This window comes from Benincasa hispida, chromosome 8 (genome assembly GCF_009727055.1).
Source record: "Benincasa hispida cultivar B227 chromosome 8, ASM972705v1, whole genome shotgun sequence".
Lineage (NCBI taxonomy): Eukaryota > Viridiplantae > Streptophyta > Magnoliopsida > Cucurbitales > Cucurbitaceae > Benincasa > Benincasa hispida.
Genome location: NC_052356.1, coordinates 43,623,854 through 43,650,352, shown reverse-complemented (window position 1 = coordinate 43,650,352; position 26,499 = coordinate 43,623,854). Strand labels below are relative to the sequence as shown.

The following is a 26,499-nucleotide window of genomic DNA, read 5'->3' as shown; positions in this document are numbered from 1 at the left end:
TAAACAATGGACACCACCAGTCAAAAACCTTGCTATTCTCCAACAAGAATCGAGATGGTGAGATCTCACTTTTGGAATAGGAAAGTTTTTTCAGAGAAATTTTTTTCTATAAAAACTTTGAGAGAATTTTTTGATGTGTTAGAGAGAAAAATACAAAGAACTTCTCCATCAAATCTCTACCCAAGTTTTCTTAAGGTGAGAGTGTGAAAGAATTGATTAGAGGAAGAGTTACAACCCCCTCTAACAATATATAGAATAAGTCCCTTAGAAGTTATTCTCATTTAATATATATTAAATAAATATTTTTTAATTATCATATATTTAATTTCATTTGAATACATCTCATATATATAGTAATCTTATTTAAATATTTATTTCTCACATATAGCCTATAATTTTAATATGAATCTCATTCGTATTATTTAATATTTGAATCTTATTGAAATACATTATTCTCTCATATAATAAAGTATAAGTTTTAATCTCATTCAAAATTAACTTTACATTATAATGTATCTATATATATATATATATATATATTATATTAATTCCCTTATATAATTTGAACAATTCAAATTAATCTAAAATTAGATTATTCTTGTTTTATCCTTATTGAGCTAGCAGGAAACCTAATGGACCTACACATTAGAAGCTCCAACAATATGGGATTAATTAATTAAACTCTTTAATTAAATTAATCAACATTCATTAACTGTAGGTCACTCCACTAAAGATTAACTGTTGTACTCTTTGTACTGTAGATATATTTATGTGTTCATGGATATAAACAATCACAGTAAGTTGACCCTTCACGACTCACTCGTAATTACAGTTGGATCAAATTACGGTTTTATCCCTGTAATTACATTTAACTCCTCAAGTCTCATTAATCTTCTCATGAACAATTCGTTTATGATCCTATCATAAACAAAATCCTCTCGAACTAGTAAGAGGAAGTGGTCTCATTGTTCCAAACCTAGAGTCTACACTTAAGATAGCAATTCATCTACTTACTCTAAAGACAGGAAAAAGTGAATTTCATCTTGTGTAGCTATGTTCCCAACTCCTTACTTAGATAAATCTCCAAAATGGTAGACTTATTGAGTTGGCGAATTAGACCTTTCTCACCCATACAGATCAAATGACTGCCTTCATAGATAGGCGTACATAACTCACTCAGGATTAAAGTCGAGTTACCTATGGTCATCCTATAAAATGTTAATTCCTTCAGTCAATAGTATTATAAAAAGAGATTAATTATTTCGTAGTCTGATCTCATACAATCTTTTTGTATAAGATACTCTCACTCACATGTCTCTACATGAACAATTAGAACCAAATCATTTGAAGCACTTTACAACTCTTGTAGCAATTACAAAGTGAGACGTATCTGTAATGTCACCAGGATAAGGCACCCACCCTTATCAATATATTTCTAACTATTTAAGGTTATTACTTAAACATGATTTACCCATATGTCTACCACATACTGTTCAAGTTTTATAAAATAACTTTGGATGTTTCTTTAATGGATATATATAAAATAATCAACTATTATGCCAATACATTCTCAATTGCAACTTACCGATAGTTTCACTAAGCCATTACCTAGCTCTTCTTTTCTTCCTTTGTTATTCAAAATGGGCATCATTAACATCCTAAGCCCATCTTCTTTGTTATCCAAGAGGGGCATCATTAGCATCCTAAGTCCATCTTGAGAGGGAGTATTAAAGCAAGTTAGTTTTATGTTTGTTCACTTTATTAGTCTCTGTTATTCTGAAAGTTGTCATTCTTCTGTACTCACGTACTTATTTAAAACACTTGTATTCATTCATTATCAATGAAACAAGTTTTATTTCCATCTTGTGTAGTAAGAACTCTAATTTAGATTCGAGTGATTTCAGTTAATTATTCATACTTATATTCAAAATTAGAAAAGTAAAAGTAAAAATACAAAAATCCTCCAAATCCCGCTCTAAATTACAAAGTTACACATAAAACAGAGATAAAAGCAGAAGAAAGTGAGTGCAAACAATAACAATCCTATTCATATCCCAATTCCGAGGATCGAACCAATGCTGGATAAATAAAGGGCTTCAATCCAGTAAACTCAAGTAGCCTTTTCCCAAAACTGTCCCTCGGTGAATTTCCCGTCATTATAAACAAGTAACTCAACCACTCCACCACCTCCGGCAACAACCACCTCCAATAAAACGTCATCCTCATCCACAGTGGTTCCGTCACGTACTCATCTCCCCTACAACAACCCCTCACTATCGCTTCCGCAGCACTGCCCACCGGCTCAATCGGCATCACGCTCATTACCGAGTCCCTCAACTCTTGATCCAGGTACATCTTACCGTCTTCGAACATGAATTTCCCCTGCGTCATCTCCGATTCTATCAACCCCGGCGTCACAACGGTAATTTTGATCTCTCTCCCAATTTCAACTCTCAATGTCTCGTAGAAACTTATCATTGCTGCTTTGCTTGCCTTCAATTTAAATAATGTTTTAATACAAAAACAGAGCATAAAAACAGAGTAGTTAACAAACACGGGAGGGGATTTTACAGTGTAGAAGCTCAGGCGGGGAGTGGGTAGCCATGCGGCGGAGGAAGCAATTCCGATGATTTTGCCTCTGCTTTGTTTGAGGTATGGAATGGCGTAATAAGTGCAGTAAACTGTTCCCCAGAAGTCAGTGTCCTGTTGGAAGAACAAAAACAATCATCGTCGTTCTTCAACCATTTTTGTTAAATCAGTAAAGTGGTCGTTTTGAGATTAATTTATATCCACCATTACTGATGCAATATTTCTTGGGTCGTCATATTCTTCGAACAAGTTGATGCTGGTTATCCCGGCGTTGTTAACCAAGTGATCCACTTTTTAACGATTCAAAAAATTTGATCAGGGTATAATCCTCATGGGAGAATATGATGAAGAAGGTTATCTGTTACACAAGCTACAATAATTTCAAGTACATATAGTAAAGTATGGATGAAAATATTAAACAACATCACACAATGTATGATCACCCAGTTTGATACAATACCACCGAAGTCTGAGATAGTGTACCAGAAAATATAATTTACTACTATAAAGTCGAGCAACATGGCTTATATAAGCATCATTATCCCTTATCTACACAGTCCCCCATTGAGGGTGTGGGACTTAGGTTGTTTTTCCAAACAAAGTACTACCTCAAATTTGTTAATTAGTATAAGGGTAAGATGTACTTTGTTGAAATAGATGTCACGAAAGTTACCGTATCGTGGAAGAACCACTGTCCTGAAAGCAAATACAACGCGACCTCAACACTAATCGATTATGTCGTTTGCTCTCCAAGGTTAACACAGCCTCCAAATTCAGGCGTGCACTCACTGGAAGAAGGATTAGAACCGATAAGAAGGTTGCTCAGAACAATAGAAATGGAGTGGAGAAGAAGGAATGAAATTTAGTTGTGTGTCCTCTCTCACAGATTTGAACAGTGTTATGTAGTGTGTAAGAGGAGGACACCAACGGACGGAAAGAAAAGGTTTGTTAACGGACGAAAAACAACGGTAAAAAACAACTCAACGGACAAAATTCAACAACGGGTATAAATCCCAACAGTAAAAAACTCTAACAGTCAGAATACCAAACAGTCCAAACGATTAAAATTTAATTTACAAATTAAAAATAATTTATAAATAAAAGGATAAGTAATAAAAATTTAATTCTTTTTCGTACAAGCGCGATTACCCAAACCCATCGAACGGATGGCCGCGGCGGCGACGCGTGTGTGGTGAAAAGGTTATACTTGTACCAACAACTTACTTTAGATTCTCATCCAGAATGCCTTGTATTTTACCCTCTAGGCAATTCTAAATCTATCCATGTGGGACAAAATTTCCCACTCTCTTAACTTTTCCTATGGGCCTAAGCCCAAAAGTCATTTCCAGCAATCCCCCATAAATGACGGTTACAGAAAAGTTAACAAGTAAAATAAAAATTCAAAATAAAATTAAATAAGTGTTTTGGGCAAATAAAAAAGATCAAACTTAAACATCAATATCTAATGATTTGAATTGATGCATAGTGAAGTAGCGCAACAACCTTGCGAGAGAGAGTGAGTTACCTCCTGAACTTTCAATAACACTAATTGAGATTTCCACAACACGTCTTACTCCTAGTCTCTCGATTCTGTGATATAAAGTGTGCTTATTATGGTCATACACATTAACCTCGAGTCATCGTGAAAGCTCTAGAAAGAGACCTTTAAACTCTTTCATAAAAGATGGACCACGCCTTCATAATCACGTTAATTGCTTCATCAAGTCTATCGCAATAGACCACTCATAGTTGAAGACTTCACGTCTAGTCCATACCAGGACCTACTTCATCAAGTATATCAAAGACAAACCACTTAAAACTGAGCTATGAAGATTTTACACTCATCCATCAAGTCCATACTAGGACCACCCAAAAGAAGAGCTGTGGAATTTTAAAAGGTTTTAGTTCTTTCCATCAAGTTCGTACCAAATGAAGGGCTATGGACTATCAAGTCTATCACAATAGACTACCTAGATAACGGGCTATAGAATCCTATAAGGGTTTAAGTCCCATGTTGACTGATTATTCTAAAATTATTTTCCTTATTAGGCCTTTGGTCAAAGGGTTAGCCAAATTTTGCTCAGACCTCACAAAATCTGACAATTATTTCACAGCTTTATGTCTAAGATGTATATGTTTCCTTTTGCCAATATATACACTATTCTTAGCAATACCTATGGCAGCCTGTGAATCACAGTACACAGATACTGGTATTGATGCCTCCACAATGGTACATCCCCTAATAGGCTTCTAAGTCATTCAGTCTCCTCTCCTACTAGTTCTAGAGCAATAAATTCTGATTTCATTGTGGATTTAGCTATGCAAGTCTATTTTGCAAACTTCCATGATACTGCTCCTCCTCCGAATAAAAAAAACATAACCACTTGTAGAACTGACTTCATCTAATCAGATACTTAGTTACATCACAATAACCTTCTAATACAGCAGAAAATTTGTTAAAATGTAAAAAATAGTTCATGGTTCCCTTTAGATATCTTAAGGGACGACGAAGAGCACTCCAATGATCCTCATCAGGATTATGTATATATCTTCTCAATCTATTAACAATATATGCAATATCAAGTCTAGTATAGTTCATTAAAAACATAACGCTACCTATACTCTTTGCACATTCAGACTAAGATACACAATCACCTTTATTTTTTTTAAGACTTATATTAACATCATAAGGAGTTCTTATACGAAGATCATCAAAACAATCGAACTTCTTTAGTAATTTTTCAATGTAGTGTGATTGGCATAGAGAAAAACCATTTTTCAGTTTTTCTTATCTTAACACCAAGTATTACTTCGGCTTCCCCTAAATCTTTCATTATGAAATGGGAAGATAATAACAATTTGGTATTCCGTATCATCTTTATGTTTATTCCAAAGATGAGCATATCATCAACATACAAATATATAATCACACACTCGGCTCTAAACAACTTTGAATAAACACATGTATCTGAAGAGTTTACCTTAAAACCATTGTTTATCAAAGTATCATTTGAATTTTTCATACCATTATTTAAGAGCTTGTTTAATATCATAAAGATATTTTTTTAGTTTACATACTTTGTTTTCTGATCGGCTACTGTATAGCCTTTAGACTGTACCATATACATTTCTTCTTCTAGATCAGTATTGAGGAATGTTGTTTTTACATCCATATGGTGAATCAAAAGTCCATGGATAGCAGCCAATACAATCTAGACCATAAAGGTAGCTATTTTTTTTTATAGGGGAATACGTGTCAAAATAATCAACACCTTGTGTTTGTGTATACCCTACTACTACCAATCTAGCCTTGTATCTTTCAATTGAACCATCCAACCTCATTTTCCTTTTGAAAATCCACTTACTTTATAGATTTACTTCCTTTTTTAAGGTCTACTAAGTTCCAAGTTTGGTTCATGATTGGAGAATCCAATTCACTCTTAATAGCTTCCTTCCATAAGTTAGAGTCTACAGAACTTAAGGCTTCTTGGAAAGATTTTGGATCCTCAACTATAAGGTATATACATACAAACTGATAGTTAATATCATTTGGTCTCTCAACTAAAAAAAGTAGTTAAAAAATCAGGACCAAAATTTTTCTCAATTCTCTGTCTCTTACTTCTTCTTGGTTCTATAAAGGGCATACGGGAAAAATAAACAAACTCAACGGATTCCGACTATTTTTCTCTTTTGCTCCATCAGATATGATTCCCAACAATCAGCCTTAGACTAAACTCCGATGTTGGAAGGCAAAATGCCACAGAAGGAATAGACATTCCTTCCTTCAGGCCTGGTTTTGAAGAAATCGAATAAGGGATAAGACTGTGACTTAACGTCAAGGCCTTATAAAGTTGTCTTCATTTTGGGTTGGGACGTGGATTGGCCAATTAGATCTATACATATTGTTAACATCTACAATGTCAAACATACTACTAGAAGCTATAACATGCATACTATTAGACAAGGAAGGCATGGAAACAGAATTATTCTCACAATTAGTTGTTCTATCAATTTCAATGTTTCCATTTTTTAAAGGAAAAACATGCTAAAAAAATTATGCATCCCTATATTCACACACAGATCTATCATTCAAGCACATAAATCTATATGCAACACTACTTTGTGCATAACCAATAAACACACAATCAAAAGTTTTAGATCCTATTGTAGGAATCTTGAATGCAGAATATGGAACCTTAGCCAAACATCCCAACACCCTTAGCTAAGAAAGATTAGGTGCATATCCTTTCCAGAGTTTGTAAGGTGTCTTACTAAGTTTCTTGTGAGATACTCTGTTAAGAATAAAACAGGCAGAAAACACAGCTTCCCCCATATGTTATCAAACAATTCAGAACTTAACAACATAACATTCATCATTTCCTTAAAAGTTCTATTTTTATGTTATGCTATATCATTTTGTTGTGGTGAATAAGGAGCGGTAAATTCATGAATAATGCCATTTGATTCACAAAATTCTTTAAGTGTATTATCACTATATTCACCATCTTTATTTGATCTTAACCTCTTAATCTTCTTATCTAATTGATTCTCTACTTTTACTTTATATTTCCTAAACATATAACCAGCTTCAACTTTTGTCTTTAAAAGATAAATTCTAGTATATCTAGAAAAAACATCAACAAAAGAAATGTAATAATTTTTCCCATCTTTACTTGTGGTGTTTTTTAAATTAGCTAAATCAGAGTGAATCAATTCTAGTAATTCTGTGCATTAACTGAATTTAGATTTCCATGAACACACATTCTCCATCAGCAGTGTTATCCATGAACACACATTCTCCGTCAGCGGTGTCCTCGTAGTCATGGAAGAGCTCTTGTTTGAATAGTAATGTCTCAAAGCTCTGATGTCAAGTATCCAGTCAATTTTGTTTTCCACCAAGTTTGCTTCCACAACAGCAACAATTACATCATCTTATTCAGTAAGATTAGCTTGTGGTGTAGGTTGCTAATTTGGCCTTCCTTTTCTTTGACTGCATTGATAGGATTTGTGTCCTGGTTTCCCGCAGACATAGCAAATCGTTTTTCTTCTCAATCTTCTCACCAGCAGTTTTACGATGCCCATTCTTCTGAGAAGAATTATTCTTTCTAGATTGCTTCTTATGATTTTTGGACCTGTCTTTGTTAATAGCAAAAGATTCAACCAAGTTAGCATTAAATGAATTTAGATTTCCAGAAATTAGCTATCTTTTAGCCTATTGGCTTCTTCGATGCGCATGTGACTGATCAGCACCTTGAGTGTCAGATCCTTCTTTTTATGTTTCAGATGATTTATGTAGTCGCTCTAGGATGGGAGAAAATTTTCAAGCAGCACATCAACTTATAGAATCTCACGCATTTTTATGCCCTCGGCCAGAACGTTCGCAACCAAATTTTCATACTCATGTATCTGCTCCACTACCGGTTTCTCATTCGTCATTTGGATCAGCATCATCTCCTCCATACCGGGACTCCAATGTACTCCAAATTACCTTTGTTGGTTTTTAGACCACGAACAAATCAAACATTGAATCTGTCATATGATTCAGCAGATGGTCGCTGGTTGTTTTATTGTCTTTCTCGTACTTATCAGGATCAATTGCGGATATCTTTGATTGATCAGAAACATCAATGGGTTGGATGGAGGATTCTGGATCAGAGACAGTGCTCACCTTTTCGTATGTACTGCTGTGGTGAGGATGTAATCAATCTCCAGCTGCTCGAAGAAAATCAATAATTTCTGAGACTAGCGGCGATTATTTGCTCCGTCCAGTGGTCTGAGCTTGGACAGATCTAGGAGAACCTTACCATTCTTGATCGACATCTGTGATATTTGCTTTCAGATTGTTGAAATAGATGTCACGAAAATTATTGTGCTCTGAAAGAACCACTATCCTGAAAGCAAATACGACGCGACCTCGGTGCTAATCGTTTATGTCGATTGCTCCCCAAGGTTAACACAACCTTCAAATTTAGGCGTGCACTCGCCGGAAAAAGGACTAGAACCAATAAAAGGTTGCTTAGAATAGTAGAAATGAAGTACTGGAGAAAAAGGAATGAAATTTAGTTGTGTCCCCTCTCACAGATCTGAATAGTATTATATAGTGTGTGAGAGGAGGACACCAACGGATGGAAAGGAAAGGTCTGTTAATGGACGAAAACCAACAATCGAAAACAACTCAACAGATGAAAATCAAAACAGTAAAAAACTCCAACGGTTAGAATACCAAATGGTCTAAATGATTAAAATTTAATTTATAAATAAAAGGATAAGTAATAAAAATTTAATTTTTTTTTCGTGAAAGTGCAGTTACTCGAACCCATCCGTCGACAAGTAGGCGGCGAAGGTGGTGCACGTGTGGTGAAAAGGGTATACTTCCACCACCAACACACGTTGGATTCTTGTCTACAATGCCTTGGTATTTATACTCTTTAGGCAATTCTAAATCTATCTATGTAGGACAAAACTTCCCACTCTCTTAACTTTTCTTATGGGTCTAAACCCAAAAGTCATTTCCAACATACTTTTGGTCTCTGAGGTCTGAGGTTGATGTCTATTTGACCATAAAGTTTCAACGTGTATATTTTAGTCCCCAAGTTTTGAGAAATTGTTCTAGATGATCCCTAGGGTTCCTTGGACTGTTAACTAATGGTAAAATGATGTGACCATTAAATATGATTAGCAAGCAAGATGATTGGGTAAATTTATTATAATATTGTTTTTTTAAAATAATAATGTAGCCTCCCTCGCTGCAGATGTCACCGCCTTTCCCATTTTGAATGGTCTTTGTGTGTCATAGAACCCATCGGCAGCCAAGAACTTAAAACTTCTTCACAAAACCTTCCTCATGTCTATCTTCCTTCTACTCCTAATAGAAAAAGAATGAAAACGAAATCATCATTAATGAATGGTTGAAAACGAAAGACAAGAGGGAGAGTGAGGTATTTGATTACCAACCAAGGCATTATCGGAGGGGTAGCAATATAGATTCCGAGAGTTGGAGGAAGGGGGGGTCGAAGTTGCACCGGCGGAGTGTGGCAGAGGAGGGGATCTGAAAATAAGTAATTTTAGAAAAAAAATATTCAAATGGGACCTAGCTTTTTCTGATTCTCATAGCCCTACAACTAGAGAGTCAGGTAATCGGATTATTTCGGGAGAAAAGAAAAAGGAAAATCATAGTGTTTGGTCTTATCTTCCTTGGTTAAGCGGCAGAGATTTGAAAGCTTCACTAAACGAACCCAACCCTGGACCGTTTGATTCAACCAAACCCATCTTCTTCTCCATTATTACTCATCCTCTCTTTCAACAAAACCTAGACTACTAGTGAAATCATTGCCACAAATTTGGTTACCCAAATTCCCATTGAAATCTGGATTTAGCAGGAAAATGTTGATGGGTACACGAGGGGCCAGAGACAGAAGGAAAATAGACATGAACAGGGGTTTGAAGTTACTGGCTGCTGATGGGTTCCATGGCACCACAGACCGTTCCAAACGGGAAATCCAGTTATGTTTACAACCAGGAAGGCCACATCACTAAAATAAACAATATAATAATAATAATTTTGCCAAACCATCTTGCTGACTAATCATATTTAATGACCCAAAATTTTACTATTAGTCGATTAATTTCAGAGACCATTTAAAACTATTTCTCAAACCTTGAGGAATAAATTGTTCGTTTTAAAACTTCAAAGACCAAAAAGATATCGACCTCAAACTTTAGTGATCAAAAGTGCAATTTGCTGTTACTATAATTTGTTAATTAGATTTTGTTGGCTGGCCATAAACTCTGATGTTGTACTCTTTTGAAGTTGTTGCACCTCATAGAGGTGTTATTTGAGTATGAACATCGATTTGTTAAATAACATAATGAATTTCTATTTTTTCTCTCACCATTACAATAAGATTGGAATCTACATCTGAAGCTTGATGAATTTAGTATTGAAGCACACGTTTGATAAACTTTCTGTTTTTCGTTTCTTGTTTTTGTTTCTCGTCTTTTAAAAAACTAATTTGTTTAATAACAATTCTCATTTCTTGTATCTAAAATTTGAGAAACTACCCAAAAATGTCTACCTTATTGGATTCTGTTTCCACTTAGATTTAAAAACTAGGTTTAGTTGGATGGTGTGTATGCGTGCTTCGACCCTCTTAAGGCATCATATCCTCGGCTCAATTCCCAAATGTGAAATATTTTATTTTATTTTTTACGTTTTATATTTCTTACTTTTCTATATTACTTTTGTTATGTTCCTTTATATTTCTTCCTTTCTTTTACTTTTTTTTTATATATATTTATATGTTAATTTAATTTAGAATTTTCTAATATTTAGATATATGTATAATTTTGATTTTCAAATTTTAAATATTTTTAAAATTTTAAATTTTAAAGTAGGTATGTTTATATGTTTAAATTTTAAATTTTAAAGTAGGTATGTTTATATGTTATTTTAAAGTTAAGTTTATTGTTTTTTTAGTACATTCGATAGGTACTGGTTAGAATTTTAAATCCAACTCAATTATGTAATTGAGTTGGACCTAAGTTAACATCATTTAAGACAAATGACTTGGGTGAGAAACAATATTGAAAAATTAAATTTGAAAAACAACAATATTGAAAAATTAAATTTGAAAAACAACATAGGAATGAAAAAAATAATTATATTATAATTATTGATTTTACATCCATACTTAGGTCTATTTGATAATGTAAATTTTTATAATTATTTTTTTTTATTTTAATGCAGGTTGTATTTTACATTATTAAATTATATTTAAACTATAAAAAGAGAAAATGTTAGGAAAAACATAACAAACGAGAAACAATCCATAATTATCAAATAAATTTCTATTTTTATTTTTATTTTTTAAAAAAATAAAAAACATAAATAGTTATCAAAAATATCTTAAAAACGAGAAACGTGAAGTTTCTCGTCAACTTTTTGAAACCATGGGTTAAGATGTTATGTTCATTAATTTTGGTTTTCAATGTATACCTTTGGCCGAAATAAATATCTAGACACAAAAAAGCATATATTTTAAGGGAAAATAAAATGATTTATAACTTTGAAAATTGAACTTACAACGTCCGAAGTGAGCGACAGTTGTATGAACACACCGTTTGCAATCATCAACGTTTGACACGTCGGCATGGATGACGAGAGCAAAAGGTGAGCCTAAAATCTCTGCCACGTCAGCAACTTCCCGGAGACGGTTTTCCCTTCTGGCAACCAACGCCAAATAAGCTCCTCTTTCAGCGTACTCGTACGCCAGATGCTTCATATATAGATAAAATATATATTAGTAATTAAAATCATTATTATATAAAAGAAGCAAATGATTAAAGAAATTAATTAAATGAATGTTACAACCTCCCCGATGCCTGAGGAAGCTCCGGTGATGAGAACGACTTTTCCGGCGACATGTTCGGGGAAAATGGACCTTATTAGGAATAAAAGGAACTTGAAGAACAAATAAAGGGGGAAAATGAAGGAGAAGGCAGTTTGAGAAATACGGTGGATTACTAGATTCAAGAAATTGTTGATGAGATCCATAGGATTCCGATTCAGTGGGATTATTCAGAAAGCTACGAGGCGAAGTAGTAATAGTTTGAAGGTTAATTAAAATGATCTACACAGTTACGTGGCATAGTTGCATGTGGAAGAACCAACACCTAACACTTCTGCCCAAACTACCCTACTCCACGTTGCACTCTCTTCAAATCAAAACATTTACGTGTTATATGCAGAGCAGTCTACCCAATAGAATAGTTAGATGCTAAATAATTTTTTACGATATATGATAAATTTAGGGTTTTTTTTTTTTTTTTTTTTTTTTTTAATAATTTAAGAATGGGAGGAGTACCCCATGTGTTCTTTTAAATATCGTGAGATCACTATGCCTTTCTATTGTGATCGACTCCAAAATAAATGGTTGTGCGTGAAAAGTAAACTAGGACTAATTGGACTGACCAACATCCAAAGTACTAAATTGGTCGAACCTTGGGTTGATCAAGCGGAATGTGATCAATTGGAGGGCTTTAAGGTCAACTTGTTCACAAGTCAAATTGCGCCTTGAAAAATTCTCTAGTATTGTAATAGGATGAAAATAATATTTTTAAAATATATTGAGATCAATTGATATTAGTTTAGAGTCCACTAATACTGAAGAACACAAGTTTCTAGTGTACATCCTGACCAATTTGTTACATTACGAATAAATGGTAAACTCTAGGTTGAATCTCATAAGTTTTCAATACATTATACAAAGAAATTTCAGGCCCTACGTAGAAATTTTGTGTGTTTATCTTCCTAACTTGTTATTGAAATCATGCGAACATTTTTATGAAAGCAAAAGTACCACTTCCTCAATTTTCTTTTTTTATTTTATTTTATTAAAATTACGTAGCTGCATAATTATTCGAACTAAAGTTCAAACTCAATAGTACTAGATATCAATAGTCGTTATTATGTCGGAAATGTCTACAACTATCAAAGCCTATGGCCCAAAGGGAGAGAGTTCCTTATCCCATCCCACATTGGAAGATTAAGGAGTGGAAAGGGAGTAATTTTTCAAAAATAGTTACATCACATGTGCAAGTTCAGTTACTCGAACATTTTATAACCATTATGATTCTAAGCAATTGCTTTTCCCGTTTTTCTCTCACCGATTGCACGAGTAGACGTCTGAAGGTGGATGTTTTGGAGAGCAATTGACATTAACGAAAAATTTAATTTCACAAGTTATTTAGTTTTGACTGCAACTACGTGTAGGCAAATTTAATTTGAAAGAATTATGGCAAATTAATTTTAGTAAAATAAAATCTTCATAATACGAGCTATCACAATTTTATCATTATCAGTATGATTATTAAATGATTGTTCTCTAAACCTTTTCAATGGGAGAATCAAACTTCCACTAGCTCTAGCGCTTGTTATCTGGAAACTAAATACATTAAATTATAATCTTTATTTTTCATAACGCATAAGCCAATAGAAAACTAAAGATAAAAGAAACAAAGTTGAATAGAATGGAAGTAGGAAAGCTGAGAGATTTTACAAAGAGGTACCACAGACACAAAATAGACAAGGAAAAATAAATATGTATATTCTTTTGAGAAAAAAAAAAAGCTGATAAATTTGATTGTGGATTATTAATCGGCCTTCAACTCGGTGGAGCGAATGGAAGAAGGATACAGTAGATACTTGCCACCGGTCAAATCCAGGGCCTGCTTGCTCAGGGCGTCGGATTCAGAACCTCCAGGAGCCGGCATAGCTATTATCCGGTAGCACCACTCAACCACCTCCGGGCAAAACGCCTTCCAGTAATAAAGCACATTGAACCACGACGGCTCCGTCACGTACCTGTGTCCCCTGCATACCCCTCTCACCACCGCCTTCGCACATTCCTCCGCCGTCTCCACCGGTACAATCCCTATCAACGCCTGTCCATTTTTCCCCTTTTCATATCAATTAAAATCTCTCTTTATGATTTATTTACACATGGAGAGAAATTTCATTAAATGATACTAATAAAAGTCCTGGTTAAAAATTTTAAGCGAAAAACTAAATCATTATTCACCAAAATTCAAAGGTCCAAAGTACTTTTTAAACATTAAATTCCTAAAAATTAAGCTTACAAACGGTAAACACCTCACGACTTCTAGGTTTATTGTTTTGTTATCTAAACCAATTTCAAAAGTCAAACCAAATTTTGAAAACAAAAAAATATTAATTACAAATTTGATTTTATTTTTGACAATTATTATACCTAAAAAAACGTAAATTATGATAAACAAAATGTGAGAAAAAAGACTTAAAACTTCAAAAATCAAGACTCAAATTATTACTGAATAGAGCCTAAATTTTTGTGCGCCAAGCCAATTAATTTAGGTTTTTGACAACCGTCCCTGCATTGATTATCAACTCTAAAGACATTTCGAAATATCGATTTTACAAAATGAATAAATTAGAGTAGATTCATGAACCATTCTAAAAAAAATTCAAACTCAAAGTCTAAATGGATTAATTTATCAAAATTTAAGAGTTTAATCAATAAAATTATAAATTTCACACAAAATTTTAGGTCAAAACATAATAGAGGGCGTGAATTGATACAGAAGATGTTTAAATTCATATTTTCCTTAATTTTCATCGATATGAAAGAGGAATTTAGTGGAAGAAATTGCTTACATCCCTCATGTCCTGACGAAGTTCAAGTTTGCCTACAGCGTTCAATGCCTTTCCTTGAGTCAGTTCAGATTCAACGAAGCCAGGAGTAACAATCGTCACACCAATGTCCGGCGCAAGCTCCACTCTCATTGTCTCAAACATACTCTTAATCGCCGCCTTGCTCGACTGCCATTATTCAATTTTCCAATCCCATTTAGACAATCAAAACAACCCACATCTCAATAATATTTTCAAACTTAGAAACATACATTATAAATACTCATTCTAGGTGCCGGTAGCCACGCCGGCGGAGCCGACAAAGCCACGATCTTCCCTCTGCTGTATCTCAAATAAGGAATTGCCAGATGAGTCATGTACACTGCTCCCCAGTAGTTTATATCCTGCAATTTCCCCAAATTTATCCTCAAATCCCAAAACTCATTTCTTAGTTTTTACTTTTAAGGGCTTCAAGTAATCCTTATTACCATTACTTGTCTGAATGCAGCGATATCGGCTATGTCTTCAAACAGCACCAAATGGTTTATCGCCGCATTGTTCACCAAATGATCCACTGCATTAAAAAAAAAAACAAAAAAACAAAAAAATCATAATTAAAAAAGCGATTCTGTTTTGGTTTTCACAATTGAAATTTGGAAAATTTTTGCTCACGTCTCCCAAATTGATTCATTGTCTCGTTGATGACTCGTCGGCAATCTTCATACTTGGAAACATCTGCTCTAATGGTTATTACACCTGGTGATCCATAATACCGAGCTATGTCTGCAACTTCTTCAAGTAGATTCTGTCGTCTTGCTACAAGTACTAAGCAAGCCCCTCTTTTCGCATACTCGTACGCCAAATGCTGCAATAAAAAAGAAACTTCAATTCCCATTTTTATTCTTCTACCTCAACTTGTACCCGTTTTCTTAACAGATGGATTACCTCGCCGATACCGGAGGAAGCGCCAGTGATGAGAACGACCTTTCCATTGACATTTTCAGTGAAGAGAACACCAACTAAAGAGAGGAAGGATTTAAGAGCTTGATAAGGCGGTAGTAAAAGGAAGAGGGAGATAAAAGTGAAGGGTGGAGAGACTAAATTCAGAAAGCTGTGAATGAGATTCATGGCTGCCTAATTAAAAATCTTCTGTTTTTCCCGGAAAAAACAGAGCATACGCAATCTGAAAAGAGGAAATTAATTGAAGGAGATTTATAAAGGGAAGTAAGTGAGAAAAATGTAGAAGAAGAAGGTGGTGGCAATTTCAAAGTGCATGAATAGGGATACGTGCTGAGAAATTACTTCAAGGTGACAAATACCACAAAAATCTCTCTTTGCTACTTGAATTTGTCCTGAATTTGGCGAGATGAGGATCATATCTTTGTCAGAAATTGTTTTACATGGGTCTTGGCGGAAGCTTTGTGTTGGCGTTGCCATTGACACGATTCATTGAAGATGGTTATGTAAACCACAGCTGGTTGGAAAAAAGCAGAGAGTAGGGTTAATGGAAGAGAGATGTAGAGGATGGAAACCCAGAATGAGAGGTGGGAAAAAAACAGAATAGGCTACGAACCAATGTTTCAAAACTACAACAGACGAGGCAATCTCTAACGTTTACATGTGGATTTTGAACTTGTACGCATGCTTTTATTTTCGCCCTACATTTTCACGATTTCCATATTAAACATAAGAGGTGGATAAATATGGAGTGTGGGGGATGTACGAAAATTAAAGAATTAAAAAAACTGGCCAGCTCATCTATTTTTCCTTTTAAGCACTCTATCTCACAATGAGAGAAAGCTTTACCATTTACGAGGTTTATTGCTATGAGACAATCAGACTCTAAGATAATGTTTGAAAACCTCACATTTCGTCTAATTTAACTCCTTCCAGGATCGTCGTGGAGGATATGGGTTGATTTGCTTGTTAAGTATTGCTAACTTGATTAAATTTCCAGAAGACTCTCTTGCAACAATGCCTATTCCCAAATTTGAAGATTCTTTTCTCCAAATTGCATCAACATTAATTTTCACAATACCAGTCGGAAGACAAATCCATTGATCTTGATTAGGTGAGCTTTTAAAGAAATTTTTCTCCAATTTAGAAATTGCGCGGCTGAAATTGGTATATTCAGACATACGCCGCTATTTAGTGGGGAGAGTGGGCTATTATATTTGGGGCACTAACTAAAATAGTTTGAGCCCAAATCTCATTTAACCGCTCGATTATTTTGGTTTGTTTCCTTATCCTCCCTCGTTTTGCTTACTCCTATTAGTGATCGATTATTTTACTCCGATTACTCGATCCTTGATGGCTCGTCACACGTATCTTGATGCACGATCATTCGATACCCAGTTCATTGTCACTTGATACGGCTGCAATCGACACATGTATACTCGATCATATCGACATCATACTCGATGCTCAATTACTTTATACTCGATTGTTTTGAATTCAAAACCCATTTGAAGGTCATTCGATACCCAGCTTCATGTTCACTTGATATGGCTGCAATAGACACGTGTATACTTGATCATATCGACGTCATACTCAATGAACGATTACTTTATACTTATTATTTGGAATTCAAAACCAATTTGAAGGTCACTCGATATCCAACTTCATGGTCACTTGATGTGGCTGCAATAGACACGTGTATACTTGATCATATCGACGTCATATTTGATGTTCGGTTACTTTATATTCGATTATTTTAAATTCAAACCCCGTTTGAAGGTCACTCGATACCCAGCTTCATGGTCACTTGATACTACTGCAACCAATGCTCGATTACGTTATACTCGATTGTTTTGAATTCAAACCCCGTTTGAAGGTCACTCGATACCCAACTTCATGGTCACTTGATACTACTGTAACCGACACATGTATACTCGATCATATCAACGTCATACTCGATGCTCGATTACTTTATATTTGATTATTTTTAATTCAAAACCCGTTTGAAGGTCACTCGATACCCAGCTTCATGGTCACTCGATATGGTTGTAATCGACACATGTATACTTGATCATATCAACGTCATACTCGATGCTCGATTACTTTATACTCGATTATTTTTAATTCAAAACCCGTTTGAAAGTCACTCGATACCCAACTTCATGGCCACTCGATACGGCTGCAATCAACACGTGTATACTCGATCATATCAGCATCATACTCGATCATATCAGCATCATACTCGATGCTCGATTATTTTGGATTCAAAACCCATTTGAAGGTCACTCGATATCCAGGTTCATGGTCATTCGATATGGCTACAATCGGCATGTGTATACTCGATCATATCAACGTCATACTCAACGCTCACTTTTGATGGAAAAATAGGCATGCGCAGCGGAAATGATGAACAATTTTACTCTAATTACACAAATTAAACATACAACCCTAAATCAATTAATTAGGTTTTTTTTTAATCTTACCTTTGAAGCTCTCGAACCTCTTCTATCTCCGTTCGAACACGAACCAGACGACCACTAGAGCTGACCTACTATCCTCTGGCCTCAGAAGCGGGTTGTGGGACCCAATGGATGAAGAACCCGAGAGAGAGAAAGAGATGGAAATAGAAGAATGAATTTTGGGTTGAGTTTGGATTATGAATTTTTTTCCAAAATAGTGATTTTTCCAACCCAAATTTAGAAAACAATCTTGGAAAAATAGCAAAAGTTTTTCATCCAATTTGAAAGCCAAGTTTATAGAAAAAAAACCATGAAACAAATTCATAAAAATCCAACACCTCAAAATCCACTATCTAAGTGGGTTTGATATCTACACTATAAGTCAACACTTAACCCACTATTTTGTTAGTGGAATTATCCAACAAAAGTTTGGATTTTCCCACTAACTTTAGTCAAAGGGCAAAATAGTCATTTTGTCGATGTCAAACTTTGATCGAAAAGTCAACATTTTGACTTTTTATGATTTTTCCATACTGACTAATTTTGATCTCTCGAGCATGAATCCACATTCATTTTCTTGAAATTCAAATCACATTTGAATATAAGGTTGGTCAAAGTTTGACTTTTAATAGTCAAAAGTCAACTCGTTGAATTTTTACATTTTTTACCATTTCCATTATTTCCGAGCTTCCAAATATGAACGTATTCATGTTCTTAATATTTAAATCACATTTAATCATTAAAGTTGTATCTCTAAACTGAAAACCGACTACTATATCACATATACTTGTCGGTTTCTCTCTCTTCACCTAATTCGAACAATTCGAATCATTCCATCATACTGTTCTAAGTTTATTCCATATGAGCTAGTAGGGGAACCTAATGAACCTATAGATCATGGGCTCCAACGGTCCGAGATTAGCTGGCTAAAACTCTTTTAGACGGAGCTAATCAACATTCGTTAACAACGGATCATTCCACTATAGTCCCCTAATTGCACTCCCCTCACTATAGATATATTTGTGTCCATTTGATATAACCATGACTAGTAAGCTAATCCTTCACAAGTTGTTTGTAATCTCGGTTGGGTCATAAAAACCGTTTTACCCCAAGATTACATCTTGTTCCATAAGTTCCACTGATTCCCTAATAAACAATTGGTTTAAGGTCCAACCTATAAACTGAAACCCTCTCGGGCCAAGGAGAGGGTGGGGCCCCTTGTTCAAGACCTGGATTCAATACTAAAGGGAACAACTTATCTACTATCCCTATAACGAGTAGGAGGGAATTTCGCCTTACACCCTATGTTCCCAGCTATCCACTTGATCTTACCCCTGAAATAGGAGGCTTATTGGGCCAGTGATAATGAGCTACCTTCACCTATGCAGATCTAAGGATAATTTCGAGTGAACAGGAGTTCATAGTTAGCTCAGAATTAAGATTAAGTTACCTAGGTCATCAATTAACGAAATAGTCAGTTTTATGCATAAAACGGCGTTTAGAACGTAAAAAATGACTATTTCATGGTTCAGTCTTATGTAAACTCTTTACAAAGGATGCTCCCACTTTCATGTCTCCACATGAACGGTTTAGGATCACATCGCTTGTACTAACTACAAAATGGGCCACATCCACAGTGTCCCCAGAATAAGGTGCCCAACCTCATTCATATACTATAGACCATTTTGGCTATATATTTGTACTTGATCCACATTTATGTCACTACATAAAGTTCAAACTACATTAAATAGCCTCAGGGCCTTGGTTTATTGGATTCAAGTTTACAATTTCAATAACAATTTTATCGAAAAAAAATAGAATATGTTTATTAATTTACAAACTACGAGTTTTAGGACATAAAATCCAACAACTTTATATTCGATTATTTTGAATTCAAAACCCGTTTGAAGGTAACTCGATACCTAGCTTCATGGTCACTCGATCTTGCTGCAATTGACACGTGTATACTCGATCATATCAACATCGTACTCGATGTTCGATTACTTTATACTCTATTATTTTTAATTCAAACCCCGTTTGAAGGTCACTCGATACCCAACTTCATGGTCACTCGATATGCCTGCAATCGACACGTGTATACTCGATCATATCAACATCATACTCAATACTCGATTACTTTATATTCGATTATTTTAAATTTAAAACCCGTTTGGAGGTCACTCGATACCCAGCTTCATGGTCACTCGATACACCTGCAATCGACACGTGTATACTCGGTCATATCAACGTCATACTCGATGCTCAATTACTTTATACTTGATTATTTTGAATTCAAAACCTATTTGAAGGTCATTCGATACGCCTGCAATCGACACGTGTATAATCGATCATATCAACGTCATATTCAATGCTCGATTACTTTATACTCGATTATTTTTAGTTCAAAACCCAATTAAAGGTCACTCAATACCTAGCTTCATGGTCACTCAATACGCCTGCAATTGACATGTGTATACTCGATTATATCAACGTCATATTCGATGCTCAATTACTTTATACTTGATTATTTTGAATTCAAAACCCGTTTGAGCATGTTACACGATACTCGATTAATTTCCTTACTCTCTCTCATTTTCCTTACTCCAATTAGCGCTCAATTATTTTGCTTCATTTTCTTCCATCTCTTCTCTTTAGGGTTTCGCCAATGTTCCGATCGGCATCGTTCCTAGTGGGTTTTGGAGCTTCCTCTTCTCCATTCCTACCGATCGACTGCCATTGTGGTTCTCATTGGTCGAATTTTAAGAAATCCTTCGTAGATCTAAACTACAGTATGTTTGGTAGTCTAGATCTGTATTTTTCTCTAGATCCGTAACCTGTCCTCTTTCATTATGTCGTTCCGAACGCTACTCCTGTTTCTCCTTTATCTTGCCGCTTCTTTCGGTTCTTTTTGCTCTCTTTGCTCCAAACAAGGGTTTCCCCTTGCCCTTTTTTCTGTTCTCCAATCTTTTGTATTGTCCCTCCTGTCTATCTAAATTTAAATCGTACAACCATATTGTAGCTCAGATTCTGCTTGGTAGGGGATGGAGATCCTCGTTCGGAGTATGGTGGGGGATGGAGGATGGTGTTTGGATCTTGGTAGGGTTACCATATCTAATGGTAAGTCTTCTTTCTCTTCACCAGCCGTTGATGAGCCACCGTATATTTTTTTCCTTCTTCTTTTTTTGACAAACTATAAGCTTATTTTGCTCTATACTTGATTTCAATGTTCTGTACTTGGTCTTTGATTATCGGTCTCTGATGATCAATGTATCTGTTCTATTCAATGACTGTTTTTGTTTTATTATCGGTCTCTATGCTTAATTTCAGTATTTTGTTATGTTTTGCCTTTGATTATTGTTCTCTGATTATCGGTCTTTGATTATTTTGTCCCTATTTTGTTGACACTTTTTGAATTTCTACTATTCTTGGTATTTGATTATTGTTCTTTGATTATTTTGCCCCTATTTTGATGACTCTTTTTGCATTGCTACTGTTCTTGATCATTGATTATTGGTCTTTGATTATCAGTCTTTGATTATTTTTCTACTATTTCAATTACTCTTTTTGCACTGCTTTTGTTCTTGGTCTTTGATTATTGGTCTTTGATTATCATTCTTTGATTACTTTTCTACTATTTCAATAACTCTTTTTGCATTGACTCTAATGATCAATGTATCTGATTTACCATGATACTGAAGGAACTCTTATACAAGAGTACCTATGAGCGGAAACGGATCTTTCCAAAAGTATTATGACAGAATTATCACATTTACATTCACACACACAGATATCATCATAATACTAAATTACTGACATGCTTAGAGATAAATAAACAGGAGAACAAGTAAACTTACCAGTTGAAGACTCCCTTCGCAGTAAATCTCACTATCGCTGGAACGAAAAATTATCGTTCAGCAACACACAATCGTCTACCACGAACAGTCTCCACACGAACAGATGAAGAAAAAGAGATGACACCACCACTTGGAACCCTAAGTATTCTCGGAGTGAGAATCCAAAGAGCGGGCTCTATTTAGATTTGGTAGAGGGGAGGAGGAAAAGAGATCGTAAAAAACGATCAAGCAAGTGGGAGAAAGACTCGTCTTTCGTACAGACAAAATGCTTGATCGTTTAGGTGAAGTATACAATCGTGTAGGAAAAGCTAATGATCGTCTATAGATCGCTTAGTAAAGCTTGGATGCTACGATCGCTTAGTAAAAGATAACTCTCTAGCAATCATTCAGTAAACAGAACTATCGTAGGCTCTGATTTACAAAGTGATGACTCTCTAGAATCGCAACACACCGTGAGCTATTTAAGCGTCTCAAAACGATTCTTCATCTTACTCATCAGTTACAAAAACAGAAGAGACGCCGGCCAATTATCTCATAACTATCCAATTAATAAATAATAAATATAATCACATTATATTCATAACCTATGGTTTAATATCATAAATTAACCATAGTATTTTTTTTCTCCACTAGATATAAATCATATTTATATCCAGTTTTCTCCAAATTAATGTATCTCATATATAAATTCAATTATATCATATATAATCGAACTCCCTCTTGTCAATTTGAACATTTCAAACTGACCCAAAAATTGATTCTCAACTTATATCTAAGCTACCAAGGGGACCTTATGAACCTATGGCTCGAAGCTCCAACAGTACGTGAATAACTGACTAAACTCTTTAGCCACGATATCCACCATCCATTAACTGCCAGGAATTCCACTAAAGACCAACAGCTGAACTCTTCTTACTATAGATATATTTCTATGTCGATTGGATATAACCAATCATCAGTACGATGACCCATCACAGATGCTCATAAGTACAGTTGGGCCAATTTACCGTTTTGCCTCTGTAGTTACATCTTACTCCTTAAGTACCACTGATACCTCTAATGAATAATACAACATAGTCTTACTATGTGTGAACACCTCTCGGGCCATGAGAAGGTGTGTGGCACCACATCGTTCAAGCCTCGGGATAAACCCTTGAGGGAGAATTCTATCTACTTTCCCCTACTTCGGGGAAGGAGTGAACTTCATCTTGTGTAGCTGAGTTCCTAGCTCCCAAATCAGATGAATCCCCAAAGTGGTAGGTTTGAGTCGGCGCTCTGGGCACTCGCACCCAAGCAAATCAAAGGATCGCCCTCAATGATAGGAGTTCCCAACTTACTCAGGATTGAGGTCATGTTACCTATGGTCATCCTAGTGTAGTGAAGTATCTGTCACGAACGGAGTTATATGACGAGACGTTAACACTTCGTGGTCAGGTCTTATACAAACTCTTTGTGTAGGACACCCCTGCGCGCATGTCCCCTACACGAATGATCAGGATCAGACCATCTGTGATAAGTCACAACACTTGTGACTGTTCCACAAAACGGGCGGCATCCGTAGCGTTACCAGGATAAGGTTTCCCTTCTATATCCATATACTACATACCATTTTGGTTATCACTTACGACATGATCCACTTATATGCCACCACATACATGCTTAAGTTATATAAAGACAACTAGGGATTTTAAGTTTATTGGTTTGTGGTAAAACAAATAAAACATCCAAATGTACAAAGTCAAGAAGTGAAGTAAATATATATATTATACATTACAAGCGTTCGTACAAACTGTTTACAAACTACAGGACACGAGATTTTAGGGTATCACCCTAACAATCTCCCACTTGTCTTAAAGCGAAGTGGGGTATATAAAAAAAAGTACAAAACAATAAACTAGGGCATAAAAACCTAGTATTATTGTCACAATAAAGGGTGATGGAATTAGACATATCTGGAACAACTTCCAGCTTTGTCAAAAACTTCTTGATCCAGATGACCTCTTTAGCAGCTTCAAAAGTCACTACATACTCAGCCTTCATCATGGAGTCAGCGATGCACCCCTGTTTACTGCTTCGCCACACTACAACTTCTCTGTTAAAAGTAAAAACTGACCCTGAAATGGACTTTCGAGAGTCCTTATCAGTAAATTCAGAATTTGTGTATCCATTAAGGATCAAATCCCTACACTCATACACGAGCATGTAGTCCTTCGTTCTTCGAAGATACTTAAGGATGTTCTAAACTGCGGTCTAGTGATCATGGCCTGGGTTAGACTCATACCTACTGACTATTCCCACAGCGTAGTAGATGTCTGGCCTAGTGTAGAGCATCGCATACATCAAATTGCAAACGACAGATGCATATGGGACCCGTCTGATCTCATCAAACTCTTGAGGCATCTTAAGACACATGTCCTTACACAAAGTGACTCCATGCCTGAATGGTAGTAAGACCCTTTTGGAGTCCTACATCGAGTAAATGAGCAAGATCTTATCAATATATGATGCCTGAGACAACGTTGGCACTTTGTTCTTATGATCCCGAAAGATCTATATACCTAGAACAAACTGAGCCTCTCCCAAATCCTTCATTTGGAATTGGATTGCTAGCCAGTTCTTAACTGCAGTCAGTAGGCGTACATCATTCCCAATGAGTAGTTTATCGTCTACATACAACATTAAGAAAACTATTGAACTGTTGACGATCTTCTTGTAAACACAAGGTTCATAAACGTTTTGGTCAAAGTCATACAATTTGATCGCAGTATCAAACCGAATATTCCAAGATCGAGACGTCTGTTTCAGCCCATAAATGGATCGATTCAGTTTACAAACTTTTTGCTCTTGACCTTGGGCAATAAATCCTTCGGGTTGTGCCATGTAAATGGTCTCCTCAAGATTTCCATTCAAAAAAGTCGTCTTGACGTTCATTTGCCAGATCTCATAATTATAAACAGTGGCAATGGACAGGAGGATGCAAATCGACTTTAACATGACAACAGGTGAAAAAGTCTCTTCATAGTCAACTCCCTTCACCTAGGTATAACCCTTTGCCACAAGTCGAGCTTTTAAGGTTTGCACCTTTCCATCAGCAACCCATTTGCGCTTGTAGATCCATTTACAACCTATAGGTCTTATCCATCAAGATTATCAATATCCCAACTCAGTACACCGACTCCATCTGGAGATTCATGGCTTTAACCCATTCATCCCGATCAATATCCTCCATTGTCTTTTGATAAGCTCCTTTGTATAGAATATCTCCGCTCACATGTTTATATTTGAATGATCAGGATTAGATCATTTGTTGCACTTTACAACAATTGTAACACCTACAAAGAGGGTCATACTCGTAGTGGCACAAGGATAAAATACCCAGCCTTATTCATCTACTACAAACTATTTAGGCTATCACTTAAACATGATCCACCCATATGTCTCGACATACATGTTTAAGTTACAAACATAACCTTGGATGTTAGTTTATTGGTTTGTAGTTAATGCAACTAAAATATCATATATTTTATAGACAATGAATAAAATATCATATTTTATTAAATACACAATGAGTTTGTTCAATAATGTTTACAAACTATAGAACCCTACGAGATTTAGGGTATCAACTCCAATAATTCTATCCTCTTTACAGGAATTTTTTAGAGCTTTGGATCAAGGTTATTGTTGACGTTACTAATGTCTTTGACATAGGAGGATACATAGTTTCCACATGGTATTGAATGTTTGTCTCATCGTTTAAGAGCTTTGTCAAACTTCTTTGCCATAATGAAAATTGATTATGCTATATTTTCATCAATTTCTTTGTTCTTGCTCTCAGAACTTTCATTGTTGACTGAGGATTGTAGTACAATTCCCTTGGACTTCTTTTCATGTTGACCTTCAAGGGACATTTCAAATATTTGAAGGGATCCAAACGGTTTATCAACTTTCATGTTGACAATATCATGAGCCTCTTCAATAGTTGTGATCTTCATATCAAATATTTTAGGTAAGGAGTGCAAAACTTTTCAAACAAGCTTTTCCTCTGAAATTTTATCTCAAAAAGCAAAAGATTCATTGGCAATGTTCAGAAGACGCATGTTAAACTTTGTAATAGTTTCATCATCAAGCATCTTAAGAGATTTAAATTTGTTAGTCAGAAGTTGTAGCCTTGATATCTTTACCTTAGATGTTCCTTTTGTTGGGGTTGATGCCCTAAAGTCTCGTGTCCTGTAGTTTGTAAATAGTTTGTACGAACGCTTGTGTTGTATAATTGATATTTTACTTCACTTCTTGATTTTTCTCAGTTGTTTGTTTTATTTGCTTTACCACAAACTAATAAACATAAAATTCCTGGTTATCAGTATGTAACTTAAGCATGTACGTGGTGACATACAAGTGGATCATGTCTTAAGTGATAACCAAAATGGTCTGTAGTATAACGCTACGGATGTGGCTCGCTTTGTGGAATGGTCAC

The 26,499-nt window shown here is 35.3% G+C and overlaps 2 protein-coding genes across 3 annotated transcripts; both read right to left on the bottom strand.

The window, feature by feature from the left end:
• Window positions 1-2,043: 2,043 nt before the first annotated feature.
• Window positions 2,044-12,142, bottom strand: LOC120084064 (11-beta-hydroxysteroid dehydrogenase 1A-like). Its single transcript, XM_039039965.1, has 5 exons — window positions 11,960-12,142; window positions 11,672-11,864; window positions 2,794-2,879; window positions 2,572-2,703; window positions 2,044-2,493 (listed from the first exon to the last, which is right to left on the bottom strand). Exons 1-5 carry the CDS (start codon window positions 12,140-12,142, stop codon window positions 2,044-2,046), a joined length of 1,044 nt encoding a protein of 347 aa, XP_038895893.1.
• Window positions 12,143-13,618: 1,476 nt separating this feature from the next.
• Window positions 13,619-16,337, bottom strand: LOC120083631 (11-beta-hydroxysteroid dehydrogenase 1A-like). Of its 2 annotated transcripts, XM_039039465.1 has the most exons (7): window positions 16,058-16,337; window positions 15,701-15,938; window positions 15,428-15,620; window positions 15,244-15,329; window positions 15,028-15,159; window positions 14,780-14,944; window positions 13,619-14,031 (listed from the first exon to the last, which is right to left on the bottom strand). In XM_039039465.1, exons 2-7 carry the CDS (start codon window positions 15,881-15,883, stop codon window positions 13,741-13,743), a joined length of 1,050 nt encoding a protein of 349 aa, XP_038895393.1. In that variant the 5' UTR covers window positions 15,884-15,938; window positions 16,058-16,337; the 3' UTR covers window positions 13,619-13,740. The 2 variants fall into 2 exon arrangements, with proteins under 2 accessions (XP_038895393.1, XP_038895392.1); XM_039039464.1 differs by having other exon boundaries at window positions 15,701-16,337.
• Between the last annotated feature and the right edge of the window lie 10,162 nt (window positions 16,338-26,499).

Bases quoted from the DNA above. Each gene is read 5' to 3' on its own strand.
- LOC120084064 (XM_039039965.1), bottom strand. From the start codon at position 12,142: ATGGATCTCATCAACAATTTCTTGAATCTAGTAATCCACCGTATTTCT. The intron at 2,880-11,671 runs GTAAGTTCAATT...ATCGTTAAAAAG, and splicing joins TGTCGCTCACTTCGGACGTT to TGGATCACTTGGTTAACAAC. The intron at 2,494-2,571 runs GTAAAATCCCCT...TTTAAATTGAAG, and splicing joins CCCGCCTGAGCTTCTACACT to GCAAGCAAAGCAGCAATGAT.
- LOC120083631 (XM_039039464.1), bottom strand. From the start codon at position 15,883: ATGAATCTCATTCACAGCTTTCTGAATTTAGTCTCTCCACCCTTCACT. The intron at 15,621-15,700 runs GTAATCCATCTG...TTTTTATTGCAG, and splicing joins CTTCCTCCGGTATCGGCGAG to CATTTGGCGTACGAGTATGC. The intron at 14,945-15,027 runs GTATGTTTCTAA...GAATAATGGCAG, and splicing joins CTAGAATGAGTATTTATAAT to TCGAGCAAGGCGGCGATTAA.